Raw genomic sequence first — 16,692 nt, 5'->3', positions numbered from 1 at the left:
AGCGTTGGTCAATCCATATGGTGGACAAAGAAATAAAATTATAAAAATAATCTGGTGACTATTTTGACCCACAGCTTTCCTCATTTGCAGATCACCGCTGATCAGAGGACAACGCCACGCTCCACTCGCTACACAGACTGAAGGCACACTCCCCTTCCACTAGGACTCCTATTAAATGTTATTAATATTGAATGTATAAGTGTGAAGCCAATAAGATGAACAGTTTGCAAGATATGCATTACACAGACATACATACAGACAGACGTTTGTGGAATAAGCAGGCAGATTGAACCTGAAGCAGACAACTTGTCAAAACTGATCCTGATTCTGTCAGGAATCTGGTGTTAAATCTGCTGTCATGTGATCACCAGGCTTCCTGTGGGTCTAAAATGAAGATGGCTGTTCCCAGAAAGCTGCTATCGCTGATTCGACAAACACAGAAAACTGCAGGAGCTGCAGACAGTGGGTTTTTCCACCTGTTATTTTGAAATGCAAATGCACCAGCGTCTGTTTTTGACAGTTTCTGCTACTGTTTCCTCGCTGCTTATTTTAGACCTGACGAAGATCTGCCTCAGGTCGCAGAGATTGAGGAACAGTCTCGGGTCAAAAACTACAGACCAAATCATGTCAGCTCTTGTTAAATACACGAGAGGAGCCCACGTTTTTCTACTCGGCTTGTTCACCTCGTTCGCAGTTCTGTCCTCCGAATCCAAGTTGGCAATCGCAGCTGAAGGAGCCCCACAGGTTCACGCAGGTTCCTCCGTTCAGACACGGGTTGTTGTTGCAGAAATGTCTTTTGGCTGAGCATCCTGGGAGAGGGTGAGAAAATAGGAAGCTGATCTCTCTGTTTGATCCGTCTGATCTCATTATTTCATCACAGTAGCAAACAGTCAGTGGGTAATAAACTATTCAGAGCAGGTACAATGATAATTTCCCACTGTCTCTGCTTCCCCGCTGTGCCCATTATACTCAGGGTTTTTTCAATCTCCTCTCATTTGGCTCGTTTTAAAATAAAAAAAATGTTTGACTGCAAAACATTCACAGGTTTAACAGATACAGCCAAAGTTACGAATTTGAAATAAAACAGCTGCTCAAAACGCTGCCTACCTGGCAGAGTGCCGTTGTTGGCGATGAAGCTGGCCATGTCCACGTGCTGGTTGTCGATCCGCAGGTTCTTCATGCAGCCCACAAACTGATGGTTGCGAACTGGGAAATCTTCTGGAAGTTTGGGGACTCCTCCGAGGAGCAGGGGGCCGGTCAGGTCCAAAGATCTGATGCAGACACAGAGCCACAAAAAATATTCAGACACCCACCTCAACCAAAACACATCAGCGACACTAATGTAGTAAAAAAAAAACACATGAAAAATTTATCACAGAGATAGTTTTTCTGTGTTATTCTTCTCCCCCGAGATGAAACAGAAAAAAGGATAAACATCCCGATAAAGGAAAGAGGCGAAGCTCAGCTAACACCCTGGAGATATGGAACTTCATTTCAAAACAAGTTTACGCTTTCACGTAATGAGCCGACTGCAAAGTAACTAATCACGTGAATTACTGAAGTCAATATGGAAGTAATGAGGACATTTATAGCGATGAATAAAGGTTTTTTATGGAATTATATTGCAGAAGAGATGTTGAGCCTCCACACCTCATACTCCGCCTGATGTATACTCACTTTTTGGATCCCGATTGGCTGCCCTGAGCAGAGCAGGTGTAGTTTCCGATCATTTGACCGAACCTCAGGGCCACAGAGGTGTCGCAGTTGTCCACCGTCACTATGACGACCTTCTGGTCCGAGGGGCCCTGCGGGAGGCCGGCCTGGTTTAAGATCGGCTGTGGAGAAAGAGAGAGAGAGAAACTTACTCCACTTCCTTATGTTTCTGAGGAGACTTCTGTCAAAATAATAATACATACAAGAAACTTTAAAATGCCTTGTGATATAAGCACATCTACAGCTGAGAATCTAGAGAACACTCTTTGGTTTACTTTTTTACATTTTCTTTAAATTTCCCTTCTAATCGAGGGTGTAACAATGCATCTATGTTTTTGTGCTTTTATCGTTTGTACTGAAAGAATCAATCCGTTTATTATCTTTACTGGTTTGAAGGGGTTACAGGGGGACTGGTGCTAATGAAAGACGATAACAGAATTATATTTAAACAGATGCACACAGATTTGGACGATGCAGTTCAGATAAAAGACTAAAGAAAGTTGTCCTGCTTTAGGCCCTATAGCATCACATTCAGGCAAAACTTCCCAAACCATGTGTCAGAAAAATATCACACATCATCATGCTCCTATTTTTAAAACACTTCAGTATTTTTGGTCGCTGGCTGTTTATAAATAGCACTCTGAAAACGTCTCATCACTCTGCTGCATCTAAGGACAAATCCATGAAGAAGTGCAGAAAATTCAGGGAGTCTCAGCCAAAGCTAATCTGTATTTAAGGATGAATATACCAGATGATACTGGTGGTCTGAAACTGGAAAACAAATCACAAACAAATTATTATTTCTGCATCACCCTCAGGTTATTCTCCAGTCAGCTCCAGCTCTCTGTAAATGAGCATCTTAATAATTCATATCATAACAGCTAAAACACACACACACACACACACACACACACACACACACACACACACACACACACACACACACACACACACACACACACACACACACACACACACACACACACACACACACACACACACACACACTAGGTAAGGGCTTGCTCTCTGCAGGACACCGTCCCTGTCGACAAAGGATCTTCTTCATTGTCTGAGAAATCAATAGGGGGGAGAGACAAAAGGAGGCGGGGTCTGCGGGGGGAGAGAATGATGATCCTGTCAATAAAAGGTCACAACCTCTTTTCAAGCCGGTCAGTTTGTCTGAGGTCATGTAGGGCTCATGTTAACCCTGAGCGGAGGTTCAAGCTGGTGTCGCGGGCTCGGACAGAGCAGTGGGCACCCGGCTGAGCGGCTGGGCGGCCTGCAGGCGGGGGGGGCACGCTGCTGAGCCGTCAGCTGGTCGGGGCAGGATTTAGTGGGAATTAGCTCGTCTCATGTGCAGGGATGAAACTGAGATCTGGCTCATTGCTGATGGATTTTAAACACACATGAGCTTTACATTTCCATTGTTGGGCCATTTCGGTGAGGTTGAACTAGAATAGATCCTTCGCCGCTGGTTTAATAAGCTTCAGGAATGATAATTTCCTGATTGCTTTGATGTTATGATTGCTTTTGTCTTTGCCGTCTGATCCCTTAATTTAAAAGCCTGCAGATAAGACGCCCAGCGGTAGATAGACCGGAGGTTCCACAGGCTGGTGTGACATCTTTAGCATCTCTGTCATTGTAAGTTTATTAAATTTAAAAAAAAGCACAACAGTATAGACTAATGTAACTTTGTCCACGGCTTCTGTCTCTGTCACTGAGAGGCTGCAGTTAGCTCCATCCTTATACTCGCTTTGTGCCTTGTTCTCATGGATCTCTGAGTGTTGGTGATATGAATTTGATGAGACTAGTATTAACCCTTCATCCGTTTTCTTTCAGCGCCTCACCAACATCTCATCATCAATCTTGAGCTGCTTTCAGACATGCACTGAACTCCCAGTTCCTCCATATTTTCTCCAGCTGGCCTCCTAAGTCAGTATAAATTCAGGCGAATTCAATGTGTGAACACAGCAGGGGATTCACCACGGCCGAGTGGTGATGATGTTTCTAACGGACACAAATATGAAAAAGCAAAGAGAACACAAATAGCTCCCGTTGAAAAAGCGGTGACACACACGTAGAAGACACAGATAAAGATAGTAAAACAGAAACATGACTCCCCCCCGTGCTGTGGCAGTTTCACTGAAATATGTGTTGACCCGGATGAGAGGAATCTCGTTATAGCTGCTGGGATGTTTCATTCTAAATATAAAATATTTGCCGTACCAAGGGTTATAATTCAGTTGAGGGATTAAACTTCATGGACACAGCAAACCTTCGACTCTTTCTTCTAACTGGATTGTGACGAGTTTGCCCATATTTCTTTTGTTCCATTCAACTGTGTCCAAAATCAACACAATACGCACACTGAAATAGTATGAATTGTGATTTGTTTTTTTTTTTTGCTCAGCAAAAGCACTGGATGTTTATTTCCTAAACCGTTTGTTGTCTTTCTGCAGGATTCATCAAAAATAGATTTCTGTTTTGTTTTCAGTGTTGAGGAGGGGGTGGGGCTTTATTTAATGAAATACATATTTAATTTTTGCATCAGATAAAATGGGCAGAACCAGGATATTTTCTTGCTTTTTTTAACATGGTGCGAAACGGAGGTGTGCAGCGTCTCAGGTCTTCATAAAAATACTTTTGGTTGATCAGGTGTCTCATGATGCCTCCCAGAGTTCAGACTGAGAAAACACAAGATGTAAACTGTCGGTTTGCTGGGGTTTCATCATTATGGTCAGTTTGATGTCATGTTAAAACCCGGTGTGAGTGGAGCGTTTGTTTGTCTGAGATGATCAAGCTGTTGTGTGCTCTTCTTAAAGACGGTTAGTATCTTCCCAGGAGCTCAGTCACAGTCTCAAGCCGTGGACAGATATTTGAAAAGTTCCCCCTCGAGTATAAGAGGCCCTGTTACGGAGCACAGTTCCCACAAGAAGTCACAGCACTTACTCTTGACTGTGACACTCGCTGTTCAACACCGAAATGTTAAGTAGACGGAAGCAGAGACTGGAGGTAGCTTTCTATTTTTCAGTCGATGCTCCTCAAGGCCAATTTGTTACAAATTTGTTGACGATGAAACAAGCAAACACGCCGTGTGAACCGCCAAAGGTGAAATCATCCGACATGCTCTTTTCCACGGTTTCCCCTTCGCTGTGAAAGCTCTGAAACAGGCAGCGCTCCAGATTGGACGCTCCCTTCCCTGACCTCTGCTGTCATCAGTCACGGCTGTTGACTCTCCAATAATGACTGTCTGTCAGGACGTCTTTCTGCCGCACAAAACCCCCCCTGTCACCCTGATTGGAACACACATATTTGCTCAGGACCGATCAAACACTGGTCTCGCCCACCGCTACAGGGGATTATGGGAATATGAGTTCCCTGTCACAGGGAGTGACAGGGGCTGTGCAGGACGAGCATGGCAGAAAGCAGCACAAATATGGTGTTTAAGATTGACTGGAAAAACCATAGCAACAAGAGGGGTCGGCCCTGAAGCGCGGCGTCCCCGTACAAAGCCCGAGTCAATACTTCTCTGGGCATTTCTTTACCCTCCTTTCGCTCCTCTCCTGCTCCACTTCTCTGTCCCTCGCTGGAGGAACAGAAGGAGAGGGGCACTTTCCCCGGGGCCGCATCATTCACTGCCCCGGCTCCCAAAGGAAGCAGAGCCCGACACAAAGGCAGCGGTCATTGCCATTCTCCACAGTCCCCCGCCATCCATGAAAGCCACATTTCAATCTAAAATGCCCCCTCCCCGCCTCACCCTGCCCCACCCCCAGTGGACAGGGACGGGCCAGAGTGGGCCACCGTGGGATACCTCGAGTGGGAGGAGCCAGGGTTCTACCTCAGTGACTCACAGGATGTGGAACATGAGGAAGGAAGGGAGGATTAGTTCAGCTCCAGCGGTGGGACTGCAGCTGGACCGGGACACCTCTGGGATCTAAGACTAAGCTCTGTCTTCACTATGATATAGATATACATAAATACAAGAACAATGAATTATGAAATGGGTGCAAAACATAAACTTAAGCACCTATCAGATCCACATGAGAATTATCATCTGGATCTGCAATTCTCCTCTACAGGTTTATACCAAGTTTCAGCTCATTGCTCATGTTTGACCTCCAACTGTTGTGGCTCAATCAGCCACCGCAGGTTGAAGAGGCCTCACTTCCCACTGCCTGCTCAGCAATTTGTTCATCGAGGACTTTGTAGAGAAAAATTAATAACTCAATTGTCACACAGCCGTTAACACAAGTGCAGATGAATAACAATGTTTCTCCATGTCCTGGATGTGAAGCAAGTCCCTACATCAACTTCAAAAGTGATTTTATGTCACTGTTTTGTTCAAACATGATCTGATATTTCAAATGCAAAAATGTTGTGCATGTCCGACCAAATCCGACTTGAACCCTCATTCTGGTTTTATATCCGAGTCTGACACGGTTAAAATGAGCTGAAGCTGAGTTTTTGTTGCCCTGTCACTCGGTTATTGTTACCATGGTAACAGCCTGTTTACCCTGGTTACACATGGGTGGGTCCCTCACAGGCACCATGGAACTTTTTTAAATAAAGGCTTGATTGATTTTACACACAAATAAATAAAATAATAAATTCTTATTGTTTGACCTACTGTACATTTCTATATTTCTGTCCCACCTGTCCTGCATATCTCACATCAACAGAATCATCATATCCTCAAACACACGTACTACTTACAGATGTACATTTTCCAGGTCAGTGAAACAACTAAAGAACCAGAGCGTCGTTAAATTTAGTCTAAAAGTGATTAATGAGAAAGTAATGTCTTCATGGCAAAGAACCAGCTTGTTTTCTTCCAAAAGTTGAAAAGATTCTCCGCCTTCATCACTAAAATCTGACATGTCCATGTTATCACAGACACTGAGAGACAATCTGTGCAGCGGGGGTGTTGCCTGGCAACATCTTTATGATGCAAAGTAACTTCCTCAATGGACTAAAAAGTCACATGCTGTGTTGGTCCTGAGTGGGAAAGTACTGGGAGAGCAGAGGAAACCGCTCCATACATTCCTTCACCGGGTGAGATGTTGTGAAATGTAATAGTCAGAACATATTTAGCCCAAACTGAACATGTGTTGAACACTATTTGCTTTGGGTTTTCACGCTTTCATTCACTGATTCATTTAACAGTCCTCGTCTGGGTCTCTGCGTCTGTCAGGCTCTGGTTGGATCGTTGGCTCTCTTCCAGATCAGCATGTCAGCAGTGATTCTTTATTCTGACAGAGCAGCAGAACTAAAGAGGAACAACTACACACTTACACTGTGTGCTCTCTGGTTCCTTCTCAAAACACTGACTCCTCTAAAAAAAAAATAGATGAAAGAATGTCGGAGCTGCCAGTTCAATGTATCCTAATATACAGAGGGCTCACCATGCTCAACTTTATTAAACAAAAACAGTCAGGCGTTTTGGAAACACACACAGTGCCTTTCCTGCGGAGAGTGAGATGAGAAGATTGATACCTCTCTCATATCTGTGAATAAAAAGCTATGGTCTGTTAGCTTCACTTAGCAAAAAGCCTGGAAACAGACGGAGACCATTAGCCTGCCTCTTTCTAATCCATCAATTAATCTCAATGAAACAGCATATTACATGTTGATCTATTCTATTGACTGACATGTTAGACCACAAAATCAACAAGGTCCAATGAAAGATTATGTTAAGAGCCAAACCGTGTACCGAGTTCTTTTTCTATTTAATTAATTATTTATATTTATTAAAATATTCTGGATTATGCTTTGGACAAATGAACCAATGAAAACTACACTAAAAATATCTAAAAAAAAAACAGAAGAGGAGAATCTGCATATTCTTAATGGGCTTGAGGAATATTTTTTCTCTTCTCGTACCTTGTTGTAGTAGTGGACGTCCACCACGTGCCACAGGCCGTCACTGACGCCTCCCAGGATGTAGGGGGACACTGTAGTCTTGGTTTCACCTGGGAAACAATCATAGAGCTGAATGACAACACTGCTGAAATTGATATGAATTTAAAATAAAAAACATTTGCAGTGAAACATGATGATAAAGAATGAATGAGCCAGTAACTGTTGTACCTGCAGAGAAGGTGAGCTGAATCTGCTCATTGATGATCTCCATGGCGATGAAGTCATGCTTCTCGTTGAAGCGGCCGTTGTAGAGCAACAAACCGTTTTGCTCTTTGGTGGCAAATCTGGGCAAAAAAAATAAAAGTTACTTTTGTTACTATTTGTTAAATATGATCCATATTTTGCTATGTAATTCGTCAATCTATATTAATGCTCTAAGTGAAAGAGATTGTTGATATTTTACACTTTCCTTTTGGTCAACAAATGCTTTCTAAAGATCAAACGTTTATTTAGAAATTTAGAATGTGCTTAAAATAAATTAAATAACACCATTAAAGAAGCAATAATCAAGAAATAAATGCAATAAAATATATATGAAAGATAATAAAATATTTATTTTAGATTCAAAGTTGTGCTTTAGATTTCCACTGTTTTCCAAGAAACTAAAATGATCTGTTACACATGTTCCTTCACTCTACCTGGTCATTGTGCTTTATTTATCAACCTGCTGCTGCAAATACTCACTAAAACGTTGTGTATTTATCCCATACAGAATATAAATAGTGTCTAAAAATGTTCTCCTGTTGAAGTACAATAGTTCCAATTACTGAAGATTTAAAAAAAGGAATGCATGTCTTTGTAACCAGTGCCATGTCCGTACCTGCTCTCCATGTTCACAGAGAAAAGAGGGCAGGAAAGAAAGAGGGCAGTGGTCCGGTTTGGCCTATTTAAAAACATGTTCCTTTCTCAATGAATAATAAAAGTGTGGTGTTTAAATTACTAAAATGAAGATCTATCAACACTGATTAAATTTTGCAAAGATAAGTAAGGGTTAATTGTGAGGATTCAGTCAAGTTAGATAAAAAAAATGTCATATTTGCAGCACAGACAGAGTGAAGGAAATCCGAATCTGCGTGCTGTGAATTGATTTCCCTGAGCTGCATTGAACGTCACACTACAACACAGAGAAACAGGAAAGTAGGGCAATGTTAAACCAGCAGGGTGGAGGAACACATTATTGTAAGTGAAGAGGAAACGTGCAGGAAAAAGACAGTTTATATATCACAGGGGGAAAAAAAGGGGATTTTACATCAGCCTCAGATTGACATATATGCATTGTGATGTTAAAAAATAAAAAATACTCTGGTCTTCTTGCTGCATGATCCTCGCATATTAATATAAGATTGCCATTTATCTGCATACACCGAGTTCAAACTGTGCTCATGGAGCCTTCACTCTATAACGGGGATCAAAGTATGAGTTGGAGCGCTTGGTTTAAAAATATCGCACTTTACCTGTCAGCTGTGCTCTGTAGTTGTAAATGTGATCCTGTGGAAATGGGTCACTGGGATACGTGTGTGTGAAAGTGTGTTATAACAAAGAAACGGGATTTATCCTTCATCCATCCCACACTGGACCCATCAGTGAGTCTCCGGTGCACATCTGCCAAGTGAGCGGTGTGCAAACCTTCATGCCATCTGTACTTTCTGGTCACTTCCTCCATTAACATGCGGCTTAATCTTTTCTCAAAGGGCTGATTAGCTCTGTTTCACAAAGGTCAATCTCAATCTGACTCTGAAATGATGAAAACCGCCAAATCAGTGTGACTCTCTTTTCTCTGAGGCCAAATTGGAGCTGCAGCCACCGTCCGAGTCTTTGTTAGCGGAAAGATGTCATTCATGCGTCCAAATATCTGTAAGATACATCCTCCTGGAGAACATGAGAAAGCCTCCCCCCTTTTCAGTCTCCAGGCTTTGAGGGTAAACTGTAAACATAATGCTGTTTGTGCAGTATTCTCTTACTAGAGAGGAGCTGGGGGGCACGGCACCGCTGACCTGCTTACTGAGGAAAACGATAATCATGACCTCCTAGGAAAGAGGATGCCGAAGCTGCAGCTGATAACACTGGAACTGAAGAGACGCTGCTCAGACAGATACTATACATCCAGTAAAAATAACACAGTGTCAGCTGGAATCACCATCCAGTCTATTTCTCTTCAGCGGGCTGCCACTCTTTGACATATCGATTTAAAAGGCTGCTCCGAGTTGCCCCCCCGAGCCCTCTGAACTATGAGAGTAATCAACCGGAACTAAACACTGACTCAACTGGCATCACTGCGTCTCACATTAGGCACCCATCAGTAAAAATAACAACCAGTCTGCCCTTATGTAGGGGAGTGTGTCACGCTATGCTATCATGCTGCAATGCACAAGACGTGTGCAGTGGGGAGGAAAAAAACATGAGCAATTTATTGATTTTACAACCAACCTAAGTGTGAAATACAGGAAACAGAAATCTGTCTTTGATCATGTACTTCACATGAAGGGCTGGGAAAGGAGGAGAAGCAGGTTGTCAATAATACTTTAAAAATATGTTCTGTATCTTTAGCTGCTCAATAACTCCAAGATGCAGGGATTCAAGGCCCGGGAGAAATCAGAAATAAAAGGATTGGGTTGGGTTGTTTTTTTTTAACATCTAAATCAGCTTACATGTTTTATTGTGAAAGCCTTTGACCACTTCACTTCCTCTCAGATAACCGTCACAACTGACAGCAAACGATCTAGTACTTCAAAATGTGAAATAAAGACACAAATGGTCGGCAGCTTGTTGCTTGTAAAAAGTGCAGAAAGGAAGTTGCTTTCCAAGAACACAACTCAACCACTAAAACAAGGCCACGGCCCATTTGATGTGAGTGTCTATGTGTATGAAGCATGTTTGTTTAGTCACAGGTGAAGGGGCCGGGTCACAGGACACATGTTAACAGCTCTGGGTGGGTCTAGATTTGACTTGGAGATAGTTGTGGGGCAACAGGTCAGGTCAAGTACGGAGCTCTGCGGGTGTGTGTTTGCAAAAACGGCCTCAATTTTTCACATTTTTTATTTTTGTGATAAGAGTGACAATATTGCCGTTGAGCATTAGAGCTGTTATGGTGTGAAAGAGCCTCACAGAAATATCATCAATGGGAGAAACCCGATCGTCCTCTGTTCACTGATCCTATCACACACTGTGCTTTTTGGTGAAATCACAGCTTCTTAATTGATAAGCTCCAGAGACAAAGGTCGCGATGGAGAGAAACCTCGAATTAGCCGTCACTCTGAGGGAACAAGATGCACCTCGTGAGTGGTTTCTCATAACAGAAGCTCTTTCTGTGAGAAACCCGATCAGCGCCGGCTCAGGTGACGGAGCCACTTGTTGACCTCACCGGCCTGGAGCTCTCGGTGTCTGCACCTTTTTACACACAGCTACTTCACAGCTTCTCTCTGATACACACGGGCCGCGTTTCAAAACTGGTTCGAGCGGTTCTCCATCAAAAAAAGGAGCTGTCATCCGAACCAGGCTTTGAGAAGACTCCACAAAGCTCACCAGGGGGATATGATTTCCACTGGCGGCCATTGTGAGTGTCAAACCCTGCCAAGCATGTCTAAGGTGACATGGATTACAATAAGTACAGCAAAATGGCCGGACACATTCCCTGTGATACCGTTGGAGAGGTGATACTTGTTGTTCCTTGTTGTGACAGATATCAAACACAACGGACAGCTTTTATCATTGACTAGATTTCATATCATGCAGATCGAAGCTTTCAGTGTTTTTTCGTTGATTTCACAGCTCATCCGCTGATTTCTAAATCCCCCCCCCACAGACACACTTTCACAAACCACCGACAAATGATCAACCGTACACGTTTAAAGCTTAAGCTTCGATTTCAACCTCAAACTACAGCACCTGATCACAACAACTGATTCTAACACTCGAGGGACTGCGAGACACAAAGACAAAAACATGTTAGAAAAAAGCCTCTGCGTCTCCAAGAAGTAACACTTCTGTACAACTAACGATGTTTCCTGTGGAAGGTAAAAATAACAGTAGCACTAACTATGATATTCACAGCCTCCGCAGTAATGTGAAATAAAAGCAAAAAGGGAAAAACTAACTTAAAACTGTCACGTCATGCTTTTAAAACTAAAGTAATGAAATCTGCAGGGGACAGCTTTTTCTTTTTGTGCTGTGTAGATAAGTTTAAAAACTGTTGAGCTGAAATCTACTTTTGCTAAACGCTAATTATGGCATAAGATGCAGCACCTCCAGCTCTCAGAGAAAGTGCCAGTGTTAGCAATAACATCGCTGTATTCACTTCCTGTGACCAACATCTTTCCAGTTTGAGAATAATCTGAACTGAGGTTTATTTTGAGTATTGAGGTGAGTATTTCCTCAAACTAACATGTCTGCATACATCATGACTACATGCTCTCCTGCAGTCGGCCTCTCTCAGGCTCCAGGGAGACTGTGGTAGAATTGTCTGGTCTAATTCTACCACAGTCTCCCTGATTCACAGCTCAAAGTGACCAGTGACACTCACTGTAATCAGATCACACTCACTTTTAGCTGAAGTCTCCTCTCCAAAAACACAGCTCACATTCTTTCCAACACCTACCACACAAGCTTCCCTGTGTGCAGCTGAACCGATATTCACCAGGCTTCAGCAGCGCTTCTCTATTTTTAGCACAGATTCTAGGATCTGACACCAAAGTGGCTCTACAGATGATGGTTGTTGTTCAATGATCCCATTATTGCTATTAAACGCCATTACGGTTACATAAATGTGAGTGGGGGGGAGAGCACTTCAGTGGGTGTGTGGAGGCCGGATGTGGGGGAGGACAGGGAGTGAATCACAGATTGGAGGTGATGCAGGTGAGCTGTGGCGTGTTGCAGGGAGGTGCAGGTGCTTACGTGAGAGACAGGGTGAAGTGAAAGCGCTGGCGGAGGCCCTTGAAGGTCAGGAAGGAGTGCGGGGGGAAGTTGCGCGTGGTCATCTCACAGTAGGGCTTCTCGAAGCCGCCCGGCGGACAGTCGCACTTAAACCCTCCGATGAGTAGGTTGACGCAGGAGCCGCCGTTCTTGCAGACTCCCGCGGCGCAGCGGCCGGAGCGGGACGACAGCTCACAGTGCTCTCCTGGACACAGAGATGGATGGAGGAGGAGAAAAGAGGAGAGAAATGAGGATTAATATTGTTTGTGACAAGCAGTGTTGCCTCAGTCGTCCGCGTGGCTTCCACCTCAGGGAATTCACAGTGCTATATTCCATCTTTCTATCTTTATAGCTGTTCTATATGTTCCAATATACAGAGTAACATTATCCACCCCATACCAGTGAGATATACAGATGCAGTGTCAAACAGATGCAGGACGGGGGGGGAAATAAGTTGTGACATTGCTGAAAAAGTGGATAGTGGAAATCTGTCTTTCAATCATGGACTCTGTTATTTTATTGAAACTGTGTGATACACCAGCTGCAGTTTGAGCTGTATTCACATTCAACCTCATGGCTGAACGCTGTAAGTGGTTTTTGTATTCATAAAACAAAGATGATTGCAGTTTCATGCAGACAGAAGCTGCTCGTGATGATTATTCTCAGCTCAGGTCATGATTACACCATCACAGCACTGGGCAGCTCCGACAGCGACAGACTGATACACACAGTGTGTGAAGGAGAGGTGTCGCTGCTTCCTGCTGCCGTCACACTGTACAATCAGCTCTGCTCACAGTCGACCACAAGCACTAAATATATCTCCCTTTTTTCGCACGTTTTGACTAATTCAACTGTGCAAAATGTATTTCTGTTTGTGCAATTTTCAATATCATATATTTGCAAACCTGCAACACTGTGTATATTCTGTTTACACAGTATATCTTATTTATATATGTACATTTCCTCATGTTTATTTTTCTTATTTATTTATTTATTCCTTCTATTGGTGTTTTTATCGGTCACTATCCCCCTATGTAGCTGTAACACGGCAAATTTCCTTTTTTTTGCCTGAGTATTTTGCTTTAATTGGATACTTGAGATATAAAAGGAACATAGGTTTATTTATAGCTCATTTGCCGCTACAAATTCACAAAGTGCTTTAATGTTAATTACACTCCTGGAAAAACATATAAATTGACAGCAAACAGAAAAGTTAAAATCACCAACAGGAACCACAAGCTCCAAACAGACTAGGAAATAAGCCAAAATAACAAGCAATGAATAAAATAGAGCAGCTTTTCAAACAGCCAAACCAAAAGCCTGTCTGAATAAAAACATTTGAGCTGCTCAATAAAGATGTCACAAGACACGAGGAATCCCAAGGAATAGGGGAGATCATTCAACAAATCGGGTGCAACACCTTTAAAAGCACGGCCACCTCAGCTTTTATAGCGGGCTTCAGGGACAGTCAGTGATTTGACCTAAGAGCCCATTAGCTATATGAGGGGGGGATGGGCTCGGCAATAAACTGGTATGTTGACCACTCAAGGCTCAAGTATTTTAATAAAATGTGTAAAAAAGAGAGGATGAAATAATTTAGCTGGTAACTAATGACATCAGTAGAGTCCATACCTACGCTAAGGCCCAAAAGTCTCCTTTAATTCAGTAAAGCAGCACAAAATATCACTCACCTATAAATATCACTCCCTTAAATGTATTTTCTTTTATCAAGCTCCATGAATCATTCCCTGGTGAAACAGTGAATATGTCCAAAAACGCCCACAACGTTAAAAACGGTGAAACACCTCCACCATGCCAAACAGTCTCTTTATGAAACCACGTTTAAATTCACAAGAACCAGATTTGATGGATCATTTTTTTCACCCCCCATCTCTCAATGTTAAAGACAGTGAAGAGGAAGTCCTGATTCAGATCCACACCAAAGCTGATGGAACTTTATTGGGAATCTATGGTAGTTTTCGCGTAATCCTCCTAACTAACAGACAAAGGCAGATGAAGACATAACCTCCTTGGTGGAGGCAATAATGGAAAATTATTATTGGATGCAATTATCAATGAAAAAAGTGAGTTTAGTGGCAGGCCTAGATTAACACCGAGCTGAAGTGTGGGTGTGGATTGAGACACTGGACTTCAGGTCACCTCAGGCCAGCAAAGCAACAATCACACTGCGAAGGCGTGGGTCAGCGCAACACTGGTACTTTGAGAGAGCGACACACAGTGACCGTGTGACCCTGTGAAGTCAGACTCACATGTGGCATTTGTCCGGATCGTTGGGACTGGGAGGCTGCAGCAGTTGCTCGGGCGCGACCGCTCGCTCTCCCATCCATGAGCTGGAATTTGTGTCCACACCACACAGCCAGCAGTGTGGAAGACTTCCGCAGTGTTCAGCACTACTGTAACACTGGCACAAACACACAGAGCCCACATCTCCATCCAACACCACTGACACACACACACAGGCCTTTTATTTACTCTGTGTCTATTAATCACTCCATTCACAGGCCACTGAAAGCAAGTGTCCTGCTGCTGTTGTCCCTCTATACGTCCTTTCAGTCAGAGGACACTGGCAGGATGCTGGATGAGATGTTGAAGTGGACGATAATGAATCGGAATATTTATGATTTATTTATTTAAAGACAAATAAAACAGTTGTATTTACATGGAATCAGTACTAATGGTGACAGACAAGTAAGGGGAAATTAGTTTTACTGATTCTGCCATAGCAGCCATTTGGAGAATCCACCTAAACACGTCCCAGCTTTGTCTCGTTTTGTTAGCGTGAAATTTGTCACAGATAATGTTCAGATGTTGTACTTTTTGAATTAGAGATTTTGGGCTACAACTGTATTATTGCAATTATTATTATTATTTTGAGCAGGGGACTGAGAGAAAGTCAGGTAGAAAGAGGTTAAAACACAAAGAAGGAAAATTAATCCACAAGACAGCGATTTAATTTGTTATAATGTTGGTTAAACTAATGAACTCTTTGCAGATTGAAGAACCTGTTGACAGGTTGTGGGCCCATGTGAAGCTGGTTTAGATCCTCAGCCAACAGTTTGTTTCATCTCATGAGGGAGAGCTCCTCAGATGAACTTCTGACCTCTCACTTTTATGAAAAGTGCAGTCGAGCGTCAAGGGAAAAACCAGTGGTTAAAGATTTACTTACATTTTCTCTGTTAGAAGAAGAAAAAAACCTTTTGTCACTTTAGGTTTTATAACAAAGGTTTTTATGACTTTCCAATAGGTTTATTTTATCTATAAGCTCTATACTAGATTATCACTGATCTGTAAAGCATCAGTAAATGTTTTTTTAACATTTGGTTCAGCCAATTATTTACTTTATTTATTTAATTAGTTTTATTTCATCTATTTGTGTATTTTGTTATGTAATTTTCTGTAATGTTTAATGTAGAGTGCTCTGTATGCTCTGCATGTTCTCTTGCATTGGGAAAATGTTTGGAAAAATAAAAAAAAATTTTCCAAACATTTTTAAAAAAAAATTTACTTCAGCCATCAGAGACAACTTCATGAGTGTGAAGAAGAGAGAAAATCCGCACAGCTAAAGCGACTGTGTCCCTATCAGAAGTCTGAGGAAGACCCTTGGGGCTGGAAAATGTCACAGGAAAATAAACCCTTTAACGGGAGCTGAAGCTCTGAGGGTTTTCTCTCTTTTTCAAATGGTTTGTCATGATTTGTTCATCCAGTGCCAATCAAACAATCTTTTACTGGATGTGTGTGTCGTTCAGAAAACAGGAACAGGGAACAGAATGGTGTCGTAGCTTCTGTCCCCTGTCAGCCTGACATGTTTCTCCTGATGATAAACAGTCACTGTTGTCCAGCCGGGTGGAAAATAAAGCCATTCTGTTACAGTTCTGTCAGCCTCGTTATTAATTCAGCAACTCTCAGAAGGCAATAAACTACTTGTTTATTTAAGCCACTGCTGCTGTGGTCAAATAATGCACCAGCCCAGAGCTGTATGAAACATATAGAGGCTCAGGTGGTGGGATTTCACTGAGAGACATATTCAACAGTTCATTTTGGTGGCTCTACCTCACTGTTAATATGAAAGGCTCGTCAGTGGTTGATACCTTTGGGACGTTCAGGTGCTTTGTGTTGCCAGGTAAGCATCTC

The 16,692-nt window shown here is 42.6% G+C and overlaps 1 protein-coding gene across 1 annotated transcript in view; it reads right to left on the bottom strand.

The window, feature by feature from the left end:
• The window catches only part of celsr2 (cadherin, EGF LAG seven-pass G-type receptor 2), a 66,375-nt gene that overhangs the window by 17,994 nt on the left and 31,689 nt on the right, over positions 1-16,692 (bottom strand). Inside the window, exons 4-9 of the mRNA XM_061069222.1 lie at positions 12,523-12,745; positions 7,801-7,916; positions 7,594-7,682; positions 1,678-1,835; positions 1,108-1,271; positions 684-809 (exon numbers count right to left, since the gene is read on the bottom strand). Of these exons, the coding sequence (XP_060925205.1) occupies positions 684-809; positions 1,108-1,271; positions 1,678-1,835; positions 7,594-7,682; positions 7,801-7,916; positions 12,523-12,745 (876 nt within the window). The remainder of the gene's footprint in view (positions 1-683; positions 810-1,107; positions 1,272-1,677; positions 1,836-7,593; positions 7,683-7,800; positions 7,917-12,522; positions 12,746-16,692) is intronic.

This window comes from Limanda limanda, chromosome 4 (genome assembly GCF_963576545.1).
Source record: "Limanda limanda chromosome 4, fLimLim1.1, whole genome shotgun sequence".
Taxonomy (NCBI): Eukaryota; Metazoa; Chordata; class Actinopteri; order Pleuronectiformes; family Pleuronectidae; genus Limanda; species Limanda limanda.
The sequence above is the reverse complement of the archived record's forward strand: the minus strand, read 5'-3'. Positions and strand labels throughout refer to the sequence as shown.